Source organism: Sorex araneus, chromosome 6 (assembly GCF_027595985.1).
Source record: "Sorex araneus isolate mSorAra2 chromosome 6, mSorAra2.pri, whole genome shotgun sequence".
Taxonomy (NCBI): Eukaryota; Metazoa; Chordata; class Mammalia; order Eulipotyphla; family Soricidae; genus Sorex; species Sorex araneus.
Window position 1 is genome coordinate 28,822,138 of NC_073307.1, and position 15,357 is coordinate 28,837,494.

The following is a 15,357-nucleotide window of genomic DNA, read 5'->3' on the forward strand; positions in this document are numbered from 1 at the left end:
TTGATTACATTCAATATTTCAACAGGAAACTATTATTATTTGGAATTTCCCCCCAACAATCAGACCTGCCGAAAAGGCAGCATTTGATAATTTGTTTTCCGTTGCTGAGAATGAAGAGCATATGAGATCAGTTTTGGATTTCTGGTATTTTAGTAACTAAGTCCAGAGAAATTTCTGCCAGCAGTCGCATCATTGCAAGCTCGTCCCTCTGTTTAGTGGGCCTTGTAAGATGGCGGTTGCCACACGGCCCCGGGGAAAGGAAAAGCCGAGAGAGACAAACTTTTGCCCTCCCAGGGTGGCATGGGGCCATAGCTTAGTTCACAGTCTAGAGACATTTTTGTAAGAAGCTGCTGGTGCCGAAAGTAGTTAGTTAGCCTCCGGGATCATGGGCGTTCAGCAACGGAGGGACCCCTTGTTTGCGGCCACTTGGGTCACATCTGGGCGGAGAGCAGCGTGGAAGTTAGTTCTTGGTGTTTAATGTGTGACTTTTATTGAAACTCCAAAGTGTGTTTAGTCAGAAAACTGGCAACTTATACTGTTTGAGAAATTTAGGGCTGTCCTATATTTACCTGTCTTTATCACCTTTCTTTCTTTACTCTTTGGGAGACTATTTCTAAGAAAACCACAGGACAAAAGTAATATGCTACAGGCTTCTTAAAAAAATAATATAGATAGTACAGTGGTCAGGGCACTTGTGTGCATGCAACTGACCTGAATTTAATCTCCAACACCCTATATGATCCCCCAAGCACCAACAGGTTATATATTTATCCGTAAATATATAACCATATATATTTTTATTTATATATGTGTGCATGTATATATAGTGTATATATATGATATATTTGTTTTCTGGGAGTTGCTTTGTTAACAGTGGAAGTGGAAGATAGTTGCATATGCATTGCTGTAGGGTTGCAATTATAGATGCCTTCTAGACTATAATTGATCATATGGGGTGTCAGGGATTGAGCTAAGAACTGCTTTCTGGCTTCAGTAACTCAAGGATTTTATTAGAATTTCACTGAAGAATAAAGGGAGGCAAAGAGTAATTTAAATATACCGGATTGGAGAAGTCTCTTAGTGCTAATGATGGGTGAGCTGGAGGAGAAAGGACTTTGGAAAAAACACTATAAAATAGAGAAAGGGAACTCAGAATGCAGGCTCAAAAATTACCAGTTTTTCACCTTTCAAATTTACAATAGAACTCCAACATTTTATTTTATTATTCAGTTTTTGAACCATACCTGATGGTGCTCAGGGCTTATTCCTAATCCTGCACTTAGGGATCATTCCTGACAGGGCTTGGGGGACTCTATGAAGTATGGGGGACCTAACCCTATCCCTGTAGCTCAGCAGTGTGCAAGGCAAGGGCTCCACATGCTGTACTGTCTCTTAAGTAATTTGACGTTCTCACCAGGATGCTTAAAAGAAATTTTTTTTCTGAAATAAGAGACATATTAAGATACTTGGGAAAGAGGGTATTGGGACGTATGGAAAGGAATATGGAAGGTAGCTGGAGAGATAGTACAGGGATTAAGGTGCTTGCCTTGGACATGGATGACCCGATTCAGTCACCAGCACTGCATGTGATTATCACTATGAGTAATAACATGAGCACAGGGCTAGAGGAAAAGGATAGCACAGTGGGTAGGGCATTTTCCTTGCTCACAGCCGACTTGGCTTGATCTTCGGCATCCTCTATGGTTCCCCGAGTACTGCCAGGAGTTAATTCCTGAGTGCAGAGCCAGAAGTAAGCTCTGAGCATCGCCGGGTATGGCCCAAAAAGCGCCCCCCCCAAAAAAAAAAATCCCTGATCACAGCCTGGTGTGTCCTACCTCAAAATATGATAGTATTTAAAAACAACAACCACAACCCCCCCCTTTTTTTTTTCACATGGGGATGTAAAGACTGCACAGAAATGAAGAACTTTGCCACAAAGTTAAATTTTTTATGAATGACAAGTAAGAGTAGAGTTGATATTTGGGGATTGAGAAAGTGAAATGGCGGTCAAATACTAAATTATTTTAGAATTGAGAGTGAAGGGGAAATTAGTAAAACATTGTTATGTTTTATATGTTATATTTGCATAAAAGAAGACAAGCGGTTATGTAAAGTGAAATTACTAACTAGAATTTAAGCACATAAAGAGGTTTAACATACCCCCAAAATAGTGATTAAAAATCACTAATTCTACAGTGTACAATATCATGAAGTAGTTATTTTTCTCTTTATTTTAATTTCAGGTTTTACTTAGACACTGATTTAGAATACCATCTATAATCCCTTAAGTTTCAGGCATAAAATGTCCCAGTATCATACCTACCACCATAGTCTCAGTGTCACTTTACCAATGTCTCAAGGTTCCCCCCATCCCTAATCTACCCCATTCGACTCTTCTGGTAAACTCAGTTGTAGAGGCTGACTCTCTGGTTCTGTTGTCATTGGCCATTTGCTATTCCCTTACTTTTCTTTTTTTTTAATATTCCATGTATGAGAAAGATTATTCTGTATTTGTTTTCCTTCTGATGGATTTCATTCAGCATGATACTCTGTAGTTCCATTCACATGACTGCACATTTCATGATTGTAGGTGAATATTATTCCAGAGTGAGCCATCTTCATTGCCAAGGAATTGGTTGGCTAGGTGTGCTTTATTTTTAAAATGAATTTAAATTACCCATATAGTTTGAGTGGTTGTTTTTCCTAATTAATAGAGGTATCTGGCTTCAAGTTATCCTTTGTTAGTCTTCCTAGGTCCTTCCATCTGTTAAAGTGTGCTTATAAATTTTGGTCTGGGAAAAAAATTTAGGCCTGATATAAAGTGATAGTACAGAGGGTAGGGCACTTGCCTTGCAATGGCTGAACTGGATTTGATGCTTAGCACCCCTAAGGGTCCCCCATACCCTGCCAGTAGTAACTCTGATCACCACTGGGTGTGACCCCCAAAACAAAACAAAACACAAATTTATACATAACTGTACACATAATGCATATCTGACATCATACATGCACACATTTGGAAGATAAGTAATGAGAAGCAAAAGGAAAAAAAATTTTTTTTTCCTGATTCTTTGGTCACACCTGGTCATGCTCAGGGCTTACTCTTGGCTCCACATAGTTTTTAAAAGTATCACTAAACTTTTCTAAGCATACTTGCTGTATTATTTTGAATGTGGCCTCATTAAGATCTTTCAACTCCTGAAGTCGGGGCAGAGTTATTAAATCAGATTCTTAACTATATAAAATCATTAAGACTGTGTATAAACTGAATAGTAAGTAATGAGTGCTATTTTTCAAATATATATAGATTTTTTTATTACTGTTGCACTGAATTTTGGTAGTAGCTTTCCATAATATTTCCTGTAATTGGGTGCTTTTTATTTATTTATTGGCACTGTTGTCCCATTCATCAGTTTGCTTGAGCAGGCACCAGTAACGTCTCCATTGTGAGACTTGTTGTTACTGTTTTTGTCATATATCTTTTGCCTTTTGGGTCAGACCCAGTGATGCTCAGGGGTTAGACGGGGCTCTGCACTCAGGAATTACTCCTGGCGGTGCTGGGGGAACCATATGGGATAACGAGGATCGAGCCCAGGATCAAACCTGGGTCGGCTGCATGCAAGGCAAATGCCTTACCTGCTGTATTATTGCTCCAGCCCCTAGTTATTTATTTTTAAGAAATTGAGTCCAGGGAGGTAGTTCAGGGAAGTTGTGTATATCTTGCATGCACAAGGCCTGTGTTCAATCCTTGGCAACATACGGTTTTCTGAGCACTTCTGACCGTAGCCCTGGAGATCTTTGAACACTGCCAAAGTGGCCTTTGAGACTTGCAGCACTTTGTGGGTGACCATAGTGACTTCTAGCCCTGCTCACTTTAGTAGCATTACACTGCTGGCACTAAGCATTGAACTGTCTGGCCGAGTTGGCTGAGTATCATCAGGAGTAGCTACTGAGCATCCTAAGCACTGTGGTTGGGAGGCAGCCCCTCTCCAAAAATAGACATATATGAAAAGGTGTTCTTTTTCTAGAAATGGCTGAGAATTGCTGTCTACTATGTGCTCCCATTTATTTCTTTTAATGAGCAGCAAATACAGTAAAAGGAAAATTGCAGGCTTTCTTTGGTATTGTTGAATCTTCCCGATTTTGGGGAGAAGTCAATGAAAGTACCTCATTTCATAGTTTTGCATGTGACATTTAGTTTTAAAATTAAAACATATAAGTACACATTAATGTGCTAATCCTTTGTTGGTTATTATGCTTTACAGCCAGAATGATGAATGTTTTTTCTGTCAAGTTACATTAAGGAAAACATAGCAGCTCATTTTTCTAAAGCAAAATCTGTTCACAGGTTTTATTTTATTTTATTTTATTTTTTTGTAACTTGGACAGTTTTGTCAATGTATAGGAAATAGAAATATTTCTCCATTTGATTATGATGTTTTTGTCTGGTGTTTTATTTAGAGTTCTGATTATGACCAGTTCTTGGCATGCTATATTATGTTGAGAAAGCTTTTGGTTTGTCTTCCCTCCTTGCTTCTCTCCTTTCTTCCTTCCCTCCATTTTATTTTTCCCTTCACCAACAAGTCATCTTTGCCAGACTCAGAATATTTTCCAGTACCAGGGACAATTTCTTCAGTTCTACACGCTTCACATTTGAATCTTGGCTGCCCTTTCTGTCCTTCTCTTGAAGGAACATAATTAACTCCACTGTCCCACAGGAGGAACATAATGGGTTCTGAGAGCTAATATACCAAATCCTGCATGTTTCCATTTTGGTGATTAGACAAACATGATGGGTAAGAATTGGGAACAAATAAGGTAGTGTTAGTTACATAGTAGGCACTAGATGCATTATTATTTATGAAACAACTTAAAACCTTTAAGTTGGAGAAAAGTGTACTATTTATCTTTGATCCTAAGTAGAAATGAAAGTGTATACTAAGTAGAAATGAAGGTGTATGGATGATCATTTGAAAGTAGGGATAGAGAAGAGAATCACTGTATCACTGTCACTGTCATCCCGTTGTTTGTCGATTTATTTGAGCAGGCACCAGTAATGTCTCTATTACACTCAGCCCTGAGATTTTAGCAAAGAGAAGGGAAGATTTTATTTATTTATTTATTTATTTTTGCTTTTTGGGTCACACCTGGCGATGCATAGGGGTTACTCCTGGCTCTGCACTCAGGAATTACCCCTGGCGGTGCTCAGGGGACCATATGGGATGCTGGGATTCGAACTCGGGTCGGTCGCGTGCAAGGCAAATGCCCTACCCGCTGTGCAGAGAATAATTAGTATTAATCAATAATATGAAAATTTAAGATGGTCACTGAAGCAAAAGAGTTATTAGCCAAGTAGAAAAAAATTGAGTTATTTCAGTGCTTTCTTTTAAGTGTGACGGTTATCAATGTGTTGAGGTATAAACTTGTTTCTCTAAGAAGTTAAAATGGTTTTTCTTTACTGCACCCTTAGCCCTATGACATTTTAATTCCATGAATATTCTGTCTATATTTTTGCGGGGGGCATACTCGTTATATACAATTTTTGATCTCCCTTCTCCCTCAACAAGAACCAAATTTGTCTCTCACGCTCATTACTTGCTCTCACTGAGAATATATGATCACAATCACGATCACGATAGCCCGTTAACACCGATTTCTCAGGTGGGCCCAGTAACATCTCGTTTCGTCCTTTCCCTGAGATCTTAGAAGTCCATCTGGACTTCGCCCTCCCAATGTTGCACTGGGGGCACTTCAGGGTCACGGGAATGAGATCCAGCTTGTTACTGGATTTTGCATATGAATACACCATGGGAAGCTTGCAAGGCTGTCCCATGTGGGCAGGAAACTCAGAAGACTCCTTCTCCCAAAGGGAGAAGCAGGCTAAAGATATCACTTCTGAGAGTTTGCTTTTAAGTCTCTCTGGATGTTGGCCATTGATGGGATTACACACACCTGGGTTCCTCTGCCGGTACCTTCATGCATGAGGCCTGTCCAAACATGTGGAGAGGGGCCTCCAGCATGGCTGTAGCTAAGTTCCGGTGGTCCTCGGCCTCCGGGACCTCTGCTCGGTGTAGGGAGGGAAGCTGGAGCCCATCCCCTCCGAGGGCCCCCAGGGAAGACAGCCAGGCATGCGGGCAAGAGACTCTCTGTTGAATATATGATATATGATATAACTTTTAATTTATAGCCAGAATCATGTGCTATAGGAATTTGCAGGATTTTCTCTTTGTATTTTTATTTTATTTCACTAATAAGTAAAATTAATAATTTTTAAAAATTTATTCAGTTTATTCACTGTTAAATTGCAAGGTTATTCATGATTGGTTTTTAAGCATACAGTGATTCAACACCTATCCTTTCATTAGTTTCCACTTACCTCCACCAATGCCCTTCACCCTCCAATTTGCTTCCCACCCACCAGTCTTGCTCCTATGAGAGGTGCTTTAAAAAGATGAAGTTTTTGCACTGGGTTTTTAGTATTGTTGCTGACAGGATTTCATTCATGATATTTTACCACCTTTTAGTACCACCTTATACTTCAGATTGAATATTTTCTTCCACCATAGGTGTTGTCCCTCACTGTTCTGTCCTCTAGCTCACAGGGTCTTCTGAGGTACTTTGTCAGTATAAAAGGAGGTATGTGTTCCAGCATGTTTATTTTCTCTTAGCAATCTTTGAAGGTGTCAGATAAAAAGCATGAAGAGCAAGTGTAAACTAAGTAACATCTGTGTAGTTTTTTAAAAAAAACTAAAGGTTTTTATTACGCTTATTTTTCTTATTTTTCCTATTCTTGATTGAATACCAACTATTCAATTAGTATTAAATTTAATATGCTATTAATACTGAACATAATATCATAAGAGTCAGAAAAAATCGTGATAGTGTATTGACAGTTTTTGTGTTTGTGGTAAATGCCTGTTATCCTTGCTAAGGATTTAGTTTAGTTGTCTAGTTACATTTTGATAGAGAGAGACTGTCACTGTCACTGTCATCCCCATTGCTCATTGATTTGCTCGAGTGGGCACCAGTAGCATCTCCATTGTGAGACTTGTCATTGTTTTTGGCATATTGAATCCGCCACAGGTAGCTTGCCAGGCTCTGCTGTGCCGCTGAGATACTCTCTGTAGTTTGTTGGGCTCTCCGAGAGGGGCGGAGGAATTGAACCCGGGTCAGCCTCATGCAAGGCGAATGCCCTACCCGCTGTGCTATCAGTCCAGCCCAATAAAAAGAGATAACATAATGAAATGGGTGTCAGAAGATTTAAGTTCTTGTATAATGAGATATTATGCTCAATCTTTTGAGTGTTTGAGTAGAAGTGAATTCCATGAGTTGAGAATAGTATAGCAGTTAAGCTTCATGTGTCATATGTGCCAAATGAGGTTTAATCCCCAGCATGATCTAGCACGATCTTACCTCACAATCATTGCCAATATCTGACCCTGGAGGTCTCTGAGCACTGCTGGGGTGGACCTGATGATTGAGTGTTGGACCACCTTTTAGATTGACTATCTGAGAGTGGTTTTCAGGCCTTTGGAGCACTATTTGTGAGCACTCCCTCCACCTCCACCCCAAAGAAAAAGAAGTGAAGAGCAGTGGAAGATAGAGATGAGGCTAAAAAAATGAGACAAGCCAGCTAACCATAGCAGTGGGTTTAGATAAGTTGTATTCTCTTTTTCACTTTTGATTTGAAAAATAAATTTATATAGTGTTGTAACTTAGTTATTTGCCTATTTAAGTGGTGGTTTGGGATTATAGTTAAAATCATGTTTTAGTGTATTTCAAATAATTTTCCAGGCAGTTGTTTAATAACAAATATATAGTCAGTTGTTCTGTGTCTATACATTTCAGAATTTACAGCTTTATTTCATGTAAATCAAAGCTTATCAGTAAACTCTCTCCATTTCAAGAACATACTCTGCATGTAAGTTTCAAAGCTTTTTAGGGGAAAGCAGAGGTCGCACAGTGAATTTCTAGGGACCATTGTAAGATCAAAAAACTTAATACAAGATTACACTTGTGACAACCTCAACTTCCATCTAATCTTATCTTATTGGGTGTGCCCCAAAGTTTAAACCTCTGCAAATATTTAACCTTCTTCCCTCTCACCTGCCTTTTTTTCTCCACCTAATGCCTATGCTGCTCTTTCTTTGCATAACTAAAGATCCGTTTCACATGTTTTTTCCTTTCTTCACAGTTATCTACCTTTTATTAAGAATTACCTAAAAATTCTTCCTTTTTGTCCTTTCAGTAGAGGACATTTTTTATTTTTCCATAGATTGGCCAATACTGGGCTTGGTATTTTGCTCCCTATGGTTGCCTGGAGACTGTTCCTTGTTCTCTCCTGAAACGTCTGCTCTTTTGAGATCTGTTCGTTCGGTACCAGACTTTGCTCTATTTTGTTGTTGGTGTCCAGTGATGACTTCCTTGTATTTCACTTTTTTTAGTCTCTCTTTCCAGGTCACTTTGTATCATCTTGGGCAGCCCACACCTCACAAGTTTCTTTTACCTCTTATCTTCATCTGTTCTTGACTATACCTTGAAGTTAATTAGCCTTCTTTTCTTCTCTTTTCTTTTCTTTTTTTTTTTTGAGATCTTCCTATTCTGATCACAGCTTATCTCTTATACATTTTTATTCCAGCTTTTTGCTTTGTTTTGTTTTGTTTGACCACACCCAGCAATGCTCAGGGGTTGTTCTTAATGGTGCTTGGGACCATCTTCCTCACAGCCTTTTTAGGGTAACCATAATTTTTTGTTAAACAAAATCATCTAAATACTCTTGAATGTTTAGGATGCCCCTTTTACTTTAGAAACTGAGCAGTATATATTGTTAGTAATATAATATAATATAATATAATATAATATAATATAATATAATATAATATAATATGTTGTTAAGTAATCTAATCACACTCATCCTCTCTTTTTGTACAGGGACATGTTTCCAAATAGTATGTGCCTGTTTCAAATAGTATATATCTCATTTTCTTAGTCATTTTCCCTTCGGTTCATTGCTGTTGCTATTTTCAACCACCACTCCACTAAAATGGTATTTATTTATCTGCTCATGGTTTTTTACGCCACACCTCTGGTAGTACTCAGGGACTATTTTTGCTCAGGGGTGACCCCTGTGGACTGTGTGTAGTACTGGAGTTGAAACCAGTGTTGCATGAAAGACTGTACCTCCTGTCATGTATCTCTGGCCACACTGAAACGGTTTTAGCAAATACCAAAGATTAAGAAATCTGTAAGGTGCACAGATACTTGTAGTTTTTATAAATCTTTACTCTGTGCACTATTCCTTCATTCCATTTCATCCTTTCTACCTTTCTTCTCTCTTCCCTCTCATTACCCTTTGTCCTTCCACTCCCTTCTTTTCCCCTTTCCTCCCATCTTCTCTTTTCATGGTGCTAGGGATTGAACACAGAACTTCACACGTATTAGGCATGTACTCCTACTGAGCTGTATTCTTAGTTCCTTATATGACTTTGAAGTAGTGTTTTATCATGGGTTTTCTCATTTTCCTTTCTACTTACCTGGCTTTTCTGCTGCTCTTTATCTTTTTTAATTAAGAAAAGATATATGTGTGTATATGCACACATATTTGTTTGCTTGTGGGCTGTACCTGGCAATTATCAGGTTTACACTTGGCTCTGCACTGAAGAATTATTCCTGGCAGTGCTTGTGAGACCATATGAAATACTCAGGATTGAACCTGGGTCGGTTGTGTGCAAGGCAAGTGGTTTTACCCACTGTACTATTGATCCACCCTCTCTTTGCTGCTCTATCTGCCCTTAAAATATTGATGTTTCCTAAAATTATAGTTTAATTTTTTTAACTTATACTTGTATTTACAATTAGTATTTTCTCTCTGAATGATTTAATTTCTACTATGTCTGTAAGCTCTGTGTATAGAACTCTAGTCAATCTCTCTGCTGAACTACAAACTAATTTTTTTCATCAGTTTATTGATAACTTTCTGTAGATTTTAGATCATGGAATTTGGTAGCTTGCCTGTGTATGAAATGTTTAATGCTCACCTTTACTTCAGACTTTATAGATTTATTTATCTACTGTGCTTGGGACTAGTGACTTAAAGGTGAATAAGTGATTAAGTGCTCCTTCTGGAGTTTTCTTTCCAGTAGAAAAATATAGGTATATATGTATGTTAGTAGGTACAGAATGTAAGCAGACATAATACAATGCATATAATTCTAAAATACTGTTAAAATTATAGTAGAAAGTAAGTTTAATCCCAGAAACCAGGAGCTAACTGCCTTGAAAAATTAATAATCACTTTCAGGTGGTGACATTTGAACTTCATCTCTAAGAATGAGTAGGATTTTGGCAAGTTGTGCTAACATCAAAGCACAATTCAGGAAAAGTAGTTCATTGGAATGCAGATTAGTGTGGTCCAAGGATAAAATTTCTATTTTCTTTTTCTTTTCTTTTTTTAAAATTTTTTAATTAATGAGTCACCGTGAAGGTACAGTTACAGAGTTTCGTGCTTGTGTTACGGTCATACATTACTCTAGTATCCATCCCTCCACCAGTGCCCATTCTAATCCACCCATGGCCCCAGGGTCCCTCCCACCCCCTCATCCTGTCCCCCCCACCCTTCCCCGCCCCTGTGATAGGGAATTCTTTTTTGTTCTCTCTCTCCTTTTGGGTGTTGTGGTTTGCAATGGAGGTACTGGGTGGCTATCATGTTCAATCTATAGTCTGCTTTCAACCTGCCTCTCCCATCCCGAGTAAATCCTCCACCACACTTTACTTCGTGTTCCCTTCTCTATCTGAGCTGCCTTTCCTCCCAGCATGTGAGGCCGGCTTCCAAGCCGTGGAGCAAATCTCCAGGTACTTATTGCTACTATTCTTGGGTGTTAGTCTCCCATTCTGTTCTTTTATATTCCGCATATGAGTGCAGTTTTTCTATGTCTGTCTCTTTCTTTCTGACTTATTTCACTTAGCATGATACTTTCCATATTGATCCACTTACATGCAAAGTTCATGACTGCATCCTTTCTGACAGCTGCATAGTATTCCATTGTGTAGATGTACCAAAGTTTTTTAACCAATCATTTGTTCTCGGGCATTCAGGTTTTTTCCAGATTCTGGCTATTGTTAGCAGTGCTGCGATGAATATACAGGTGCAGATGTCATTTCGACTGTACTTTTTTGCCTCTGCAGGATATATTCCCAGAAGTGGTATTGCTGGCTCAAATGGAAGCTTAATTTCTAATTTTTTGAGAAGCGACCATATAGTTTTCCAAAAGGGCTGAACCGGTCGGCATTCCCACCAGCAGTGTAGGAGGGTCCCTTTCTCCCTACATCCACGCCAACAGCGGTTGCTTTTGTTCTTTTGGATGTGAGCCAGTCTTTGTGGTGTGAGGTGGTATCTCATAGTTGTTTTGATCTGTAACTCCCTGATGATTAGTGATGAAGAGCATTTTTTCATAGGCCTTTTAGCCATTCGCATTTCTTTCTTGAGAAAGTTTCTGTTCACTTCTTCGTCCCATTTTTGATGGGGTTGGATGTTTTCTTCTTGTAGAGTTCAAGCAGTGTCTTATATACTACAATCTCTATTTTAATGTAAATTCCTAATGTTATCCTTAATCAGTTCCTAATACAAATATTTGCTAAGAATACAACAGGAGAAAACAAAAATTGTTTTACTATCAAAAATCTAGGATGTTTTATATTGTAGTTATAGATCAGTTTATGTGCATTCATTGTGTTAGCATTAGGAAATGAAGGAATCAACAAAAAAATCATGACTGATAGGTTGTGAAGGATTGACCATTTAGCCTGATGTAGCCACTCACAAGTAAACAACTCCTGGGATAGCAGGTCTCCAATTTTTTCGGGGGGGGGGCAGGCACACACAACAGCACTTTGGCTCAGGGTACCATTTGGTGCTGGATATCGAACCTGGACTTACCACACACAAAGCCTGTGCTCCAGCCCCTTGAGCTTTCTCCCCGACCTCAATTTTCCTATTAGTGAGTGTCCAGTTAGTTGTAGTTCATTCATTTCACTAGACTATTTTATCCATCATGTGGTTCATATGGTTTTAAAGATTTAATATGTGTTTCTAGATGTAATTTTAAACTTTATCTGTTTAAAACCTTTGCATAATGTGTATGTATGTTTTGGTGTCTCTGTGTGCCACTGTCCGATTTGCTTATGGCCCATTCATGTTTCTGCTTATAGCTGAATTTTATCCATTATGTTGGTTGTATTTTGATTCCTTCCTTCCTTCCTTCCTTCCTTCCTTCCTTCCTTCCTTCCTTCCTTCCTTCCTTCCTTCCTTCCTTCCTTCCTTCCTCCCTCCCTCCCTCCCTCCCTCCCTGTCTCCCTCCCCCTCCCTGTCTCCCTCTCCCTCCCTTTCAGATCTGGACTTCTGTCTCTGTACTCAGGAATCACTTCTGGTGGGGCTTGGTGTATTTATTCCTATATGGGGTGCTGGGAATAGATTCTCCATTGGCTGCATATGAGGCAGGTGTCTTACCTGCTATACTACCTTTCCAGCCCAGTTTATTGTATTTTATGATATGGGTAAAAATGCGGTAATTTTAATCTTTTCTACTATTGATGGACAATCACTCCATCCATCAATAATAGTAAAGATTAAAATTGATGGACAATCAGCCACCTTCCAGAACTCATGGCTGCTTCTCCCGGAAGGAGGCATAAAATGAGGCCCCCATAACCATGCCACCGGACTTCTGCATCAGGGGTACCATTGGGGGGCGGGTAAGAGCCCTCCCCACCCCAAGCGACCCAGCCCTGGCAGCCAACCTCCATTACCCCATCACCACCACGCTACAGGTGGCTTTCCATATGCTTGGGCCTAGCCTCACACATGATTGAACATATTCCTGGACCACGCGGCCGTGACACATCATCATAAAGGGAAATATATATATATTTATACTTATATAAATAAATATATATATATATGTATGTATATATGCACACCTCTCAGCCTGGCAAGCTTCCGAGAGTATCCCGCCTACACGGAAGAGCCTGGCAAGCTCCCTGTGGCACATTCGATATGCCAAATACAGTAACAATAACAGGTCTCATTCCCCTGACCCTGAAAAGAGCCTCCAATCATTGGAAAAAATGAGTAAGGAGAGGCTGCTAAAATCTCAGGGCTGGGACGAATGGAGATGTTACTGGTGCCTCTATGTTACAGTAACTCTATGAACAATGGAATGACAGTGATACAGTGATACTATTGATGGACATTTGAATTAACTGTCACGAACAGTACTGCTATGAGCATTATTATGTAATGGAAAACTTTTCTGTAATTAAATTGCCAGGGTCAACTTGACTTTTACTGGATTTTCTAATATACTTTATGTTCTTATATTTCATTACTAGTCATTTTTATATTCATATGAGTCATGTATTTTATATATGCTGGATCATACTTTCTGCTACTTCTGTTTTGACTTTTATATTTACTTTTTAATCTAAAATGTCATAGGTATATAAGTATAAATCTGTTATGTATTCTTTGGTAACTACCACTCTAGGTTTTATTATGTAAGATTAATTTCTAGTAATTTATGCTCAATGTTTATGAAAATAACTCTAATGGATCTTTATTTTTTCTTAAAGTTGGCCTTTGTCAGAATTTGACCCAAGCCAGATTCGGCTGATTGTATATCAAGACTGTGAAAGACGAGGAAGAAATGTCTTGTTCGATTCCAGTGTTAAGCGAAAAAGTGAGGACATATCAGTATCGGTGAGCATCATCATTGATTTGGTTGAAATTTAATGTTAAATGAAGAAATACTGAGTAAAATGTTAAGTATAGCACTTCTGTCAGTATAAAACAGTAGCACAGCGGGTAGGACATTTGCCTTGCATGCGGCCGATCCGGGTTCGATTCCTCTGCCCCTCTTGGAGAGCCTGGCAAGCTACTGAGAGTATCTTGCCTGCATGGCAGAGCCTGGCAAGCTACCTGTGGCGTATTGGATATACCAAAAACAGTAACAAGTCTCACAATGGAGATGTTACTGGTGCCCACTCAAGCAAATCGATGAGCAATGGGATGACAGTGATACAGTGATACTAGGTTTTAAAAATTCTGAATCTGGGACTGGAGTGATAACACAGCAGGTAGGGCATTTGCATTGCATGCAGCCGACCCAGGTTCTATTCCCAGCATCACATATGGTCCCCTGAGCACCACCAGGAGTAATTCCTGAGTGCAAAGTTAGGAGTAACCCCTGTGTATCACCAGGTATGACCCGAAAAGAAAAAAAAATTCTGAACCCATATTAGGAGAATTTGTTTGCTTTGGGTTATATCTAGTGGTACTCAGGGCTTACTCCTGGCTCTGAGCTCAGGTATCACTCCTGGTGGAGTCTGGAGCATGGTACGAGTTGCCAAGGATTGAACCTGGGTGTGCTGTTTGCAGGACAAATGCCCTCCTTACCTGCTGTTCTATCCTCTGACTAATTTGGAGAATTTTTAAAGGAAATAACACCAATCTTAATAGACATTATCCTAGTACCAAGGAACATTTTAGTTTGACATATATTTCATTCTATAATTGTGAACTATGACTAGAATTAAAGGGATTCTCCTCCCCCCAGCTCTTTGGTTTTTGGGCCACACCTAGTGGTGCTCAGGACTTATTCCTGGCTCTGTGCTCAGGAATCACTCCTGACAGGCTTGTGCTCCGTATCGGGTACCAGGGATTGAACTCTGGGTGTCTACGTGCGAGGCAAGCACTCTACTTGGTGTACTATCTTTCCAACCCCTAGAAGGATTCTTAAGAGTATCATGTTCAAGCTGCTCATATTTGTGAAACATATGACTTAAAGAAGTTAAATTTACTTGTCTGAAGGTACAAAAGCAAGTTAAAACTGAAGTTGGTGCATAAACATCTTTTAAAAAAATTTAATAAATTAACAAGCACATGCATTGATTTAGAAATATAGTGAACTGAAGGAACAAAAAGAAAGGGTGACTTGGCTTGGAATGTTATTAAGTTAAATTAACTAGGAATGAGGTTGGGGAGAGTTGGACACAGTCAGATTTTTCAGGCCTGCTAGATTTCTGGGTTAGGAGTTTAAATTTCATCCTAAATGCAAAGAGAAGCCATTGGAAAATAACTATTTACATTTCAAAAAATCATTTTGGTAGAGAGCCTATAAGCCCATGCATCTATGATCAATTAACTTGTGACAAGGGAAACAAAAACATACAATTTGAAAAGTGTAGTGGTTATTGCACACGAGTCAGGCATTTCCATTTCACCTCACCTATAGTCTTGAAGAATGAAAGAAAAAACTGATGAAATCTGTAGAGAATCTGCTTCTTGAAAGCAATTAAATTAAC

General features: G+C 39.1%; 1 protein-coding gene across 2 annotated transcripts in view; it reads left to right on the forward strand.

The window, feature by feature from the left end:
* Positions 1–15,357, forward strand: part of FNIP1 (folliculin interacting protein 1) — a 112,488-nt gene that overhangs the window by 26,796 nt on the left and 70,335 nt on the right. For both annotated transcript variants that reach the window (XM_004609840.2, XM_004609841.2), the window contains exon 2: positions 13,627–13,753. In XM_004609840.2, coding sequence (XP_004609897.1) covers positions 13,627–13,753 — 127 coding nt within the window. The remainder of the gene's footprint in view (positions 1–13,626; positions 13,754–15,357) is intronic.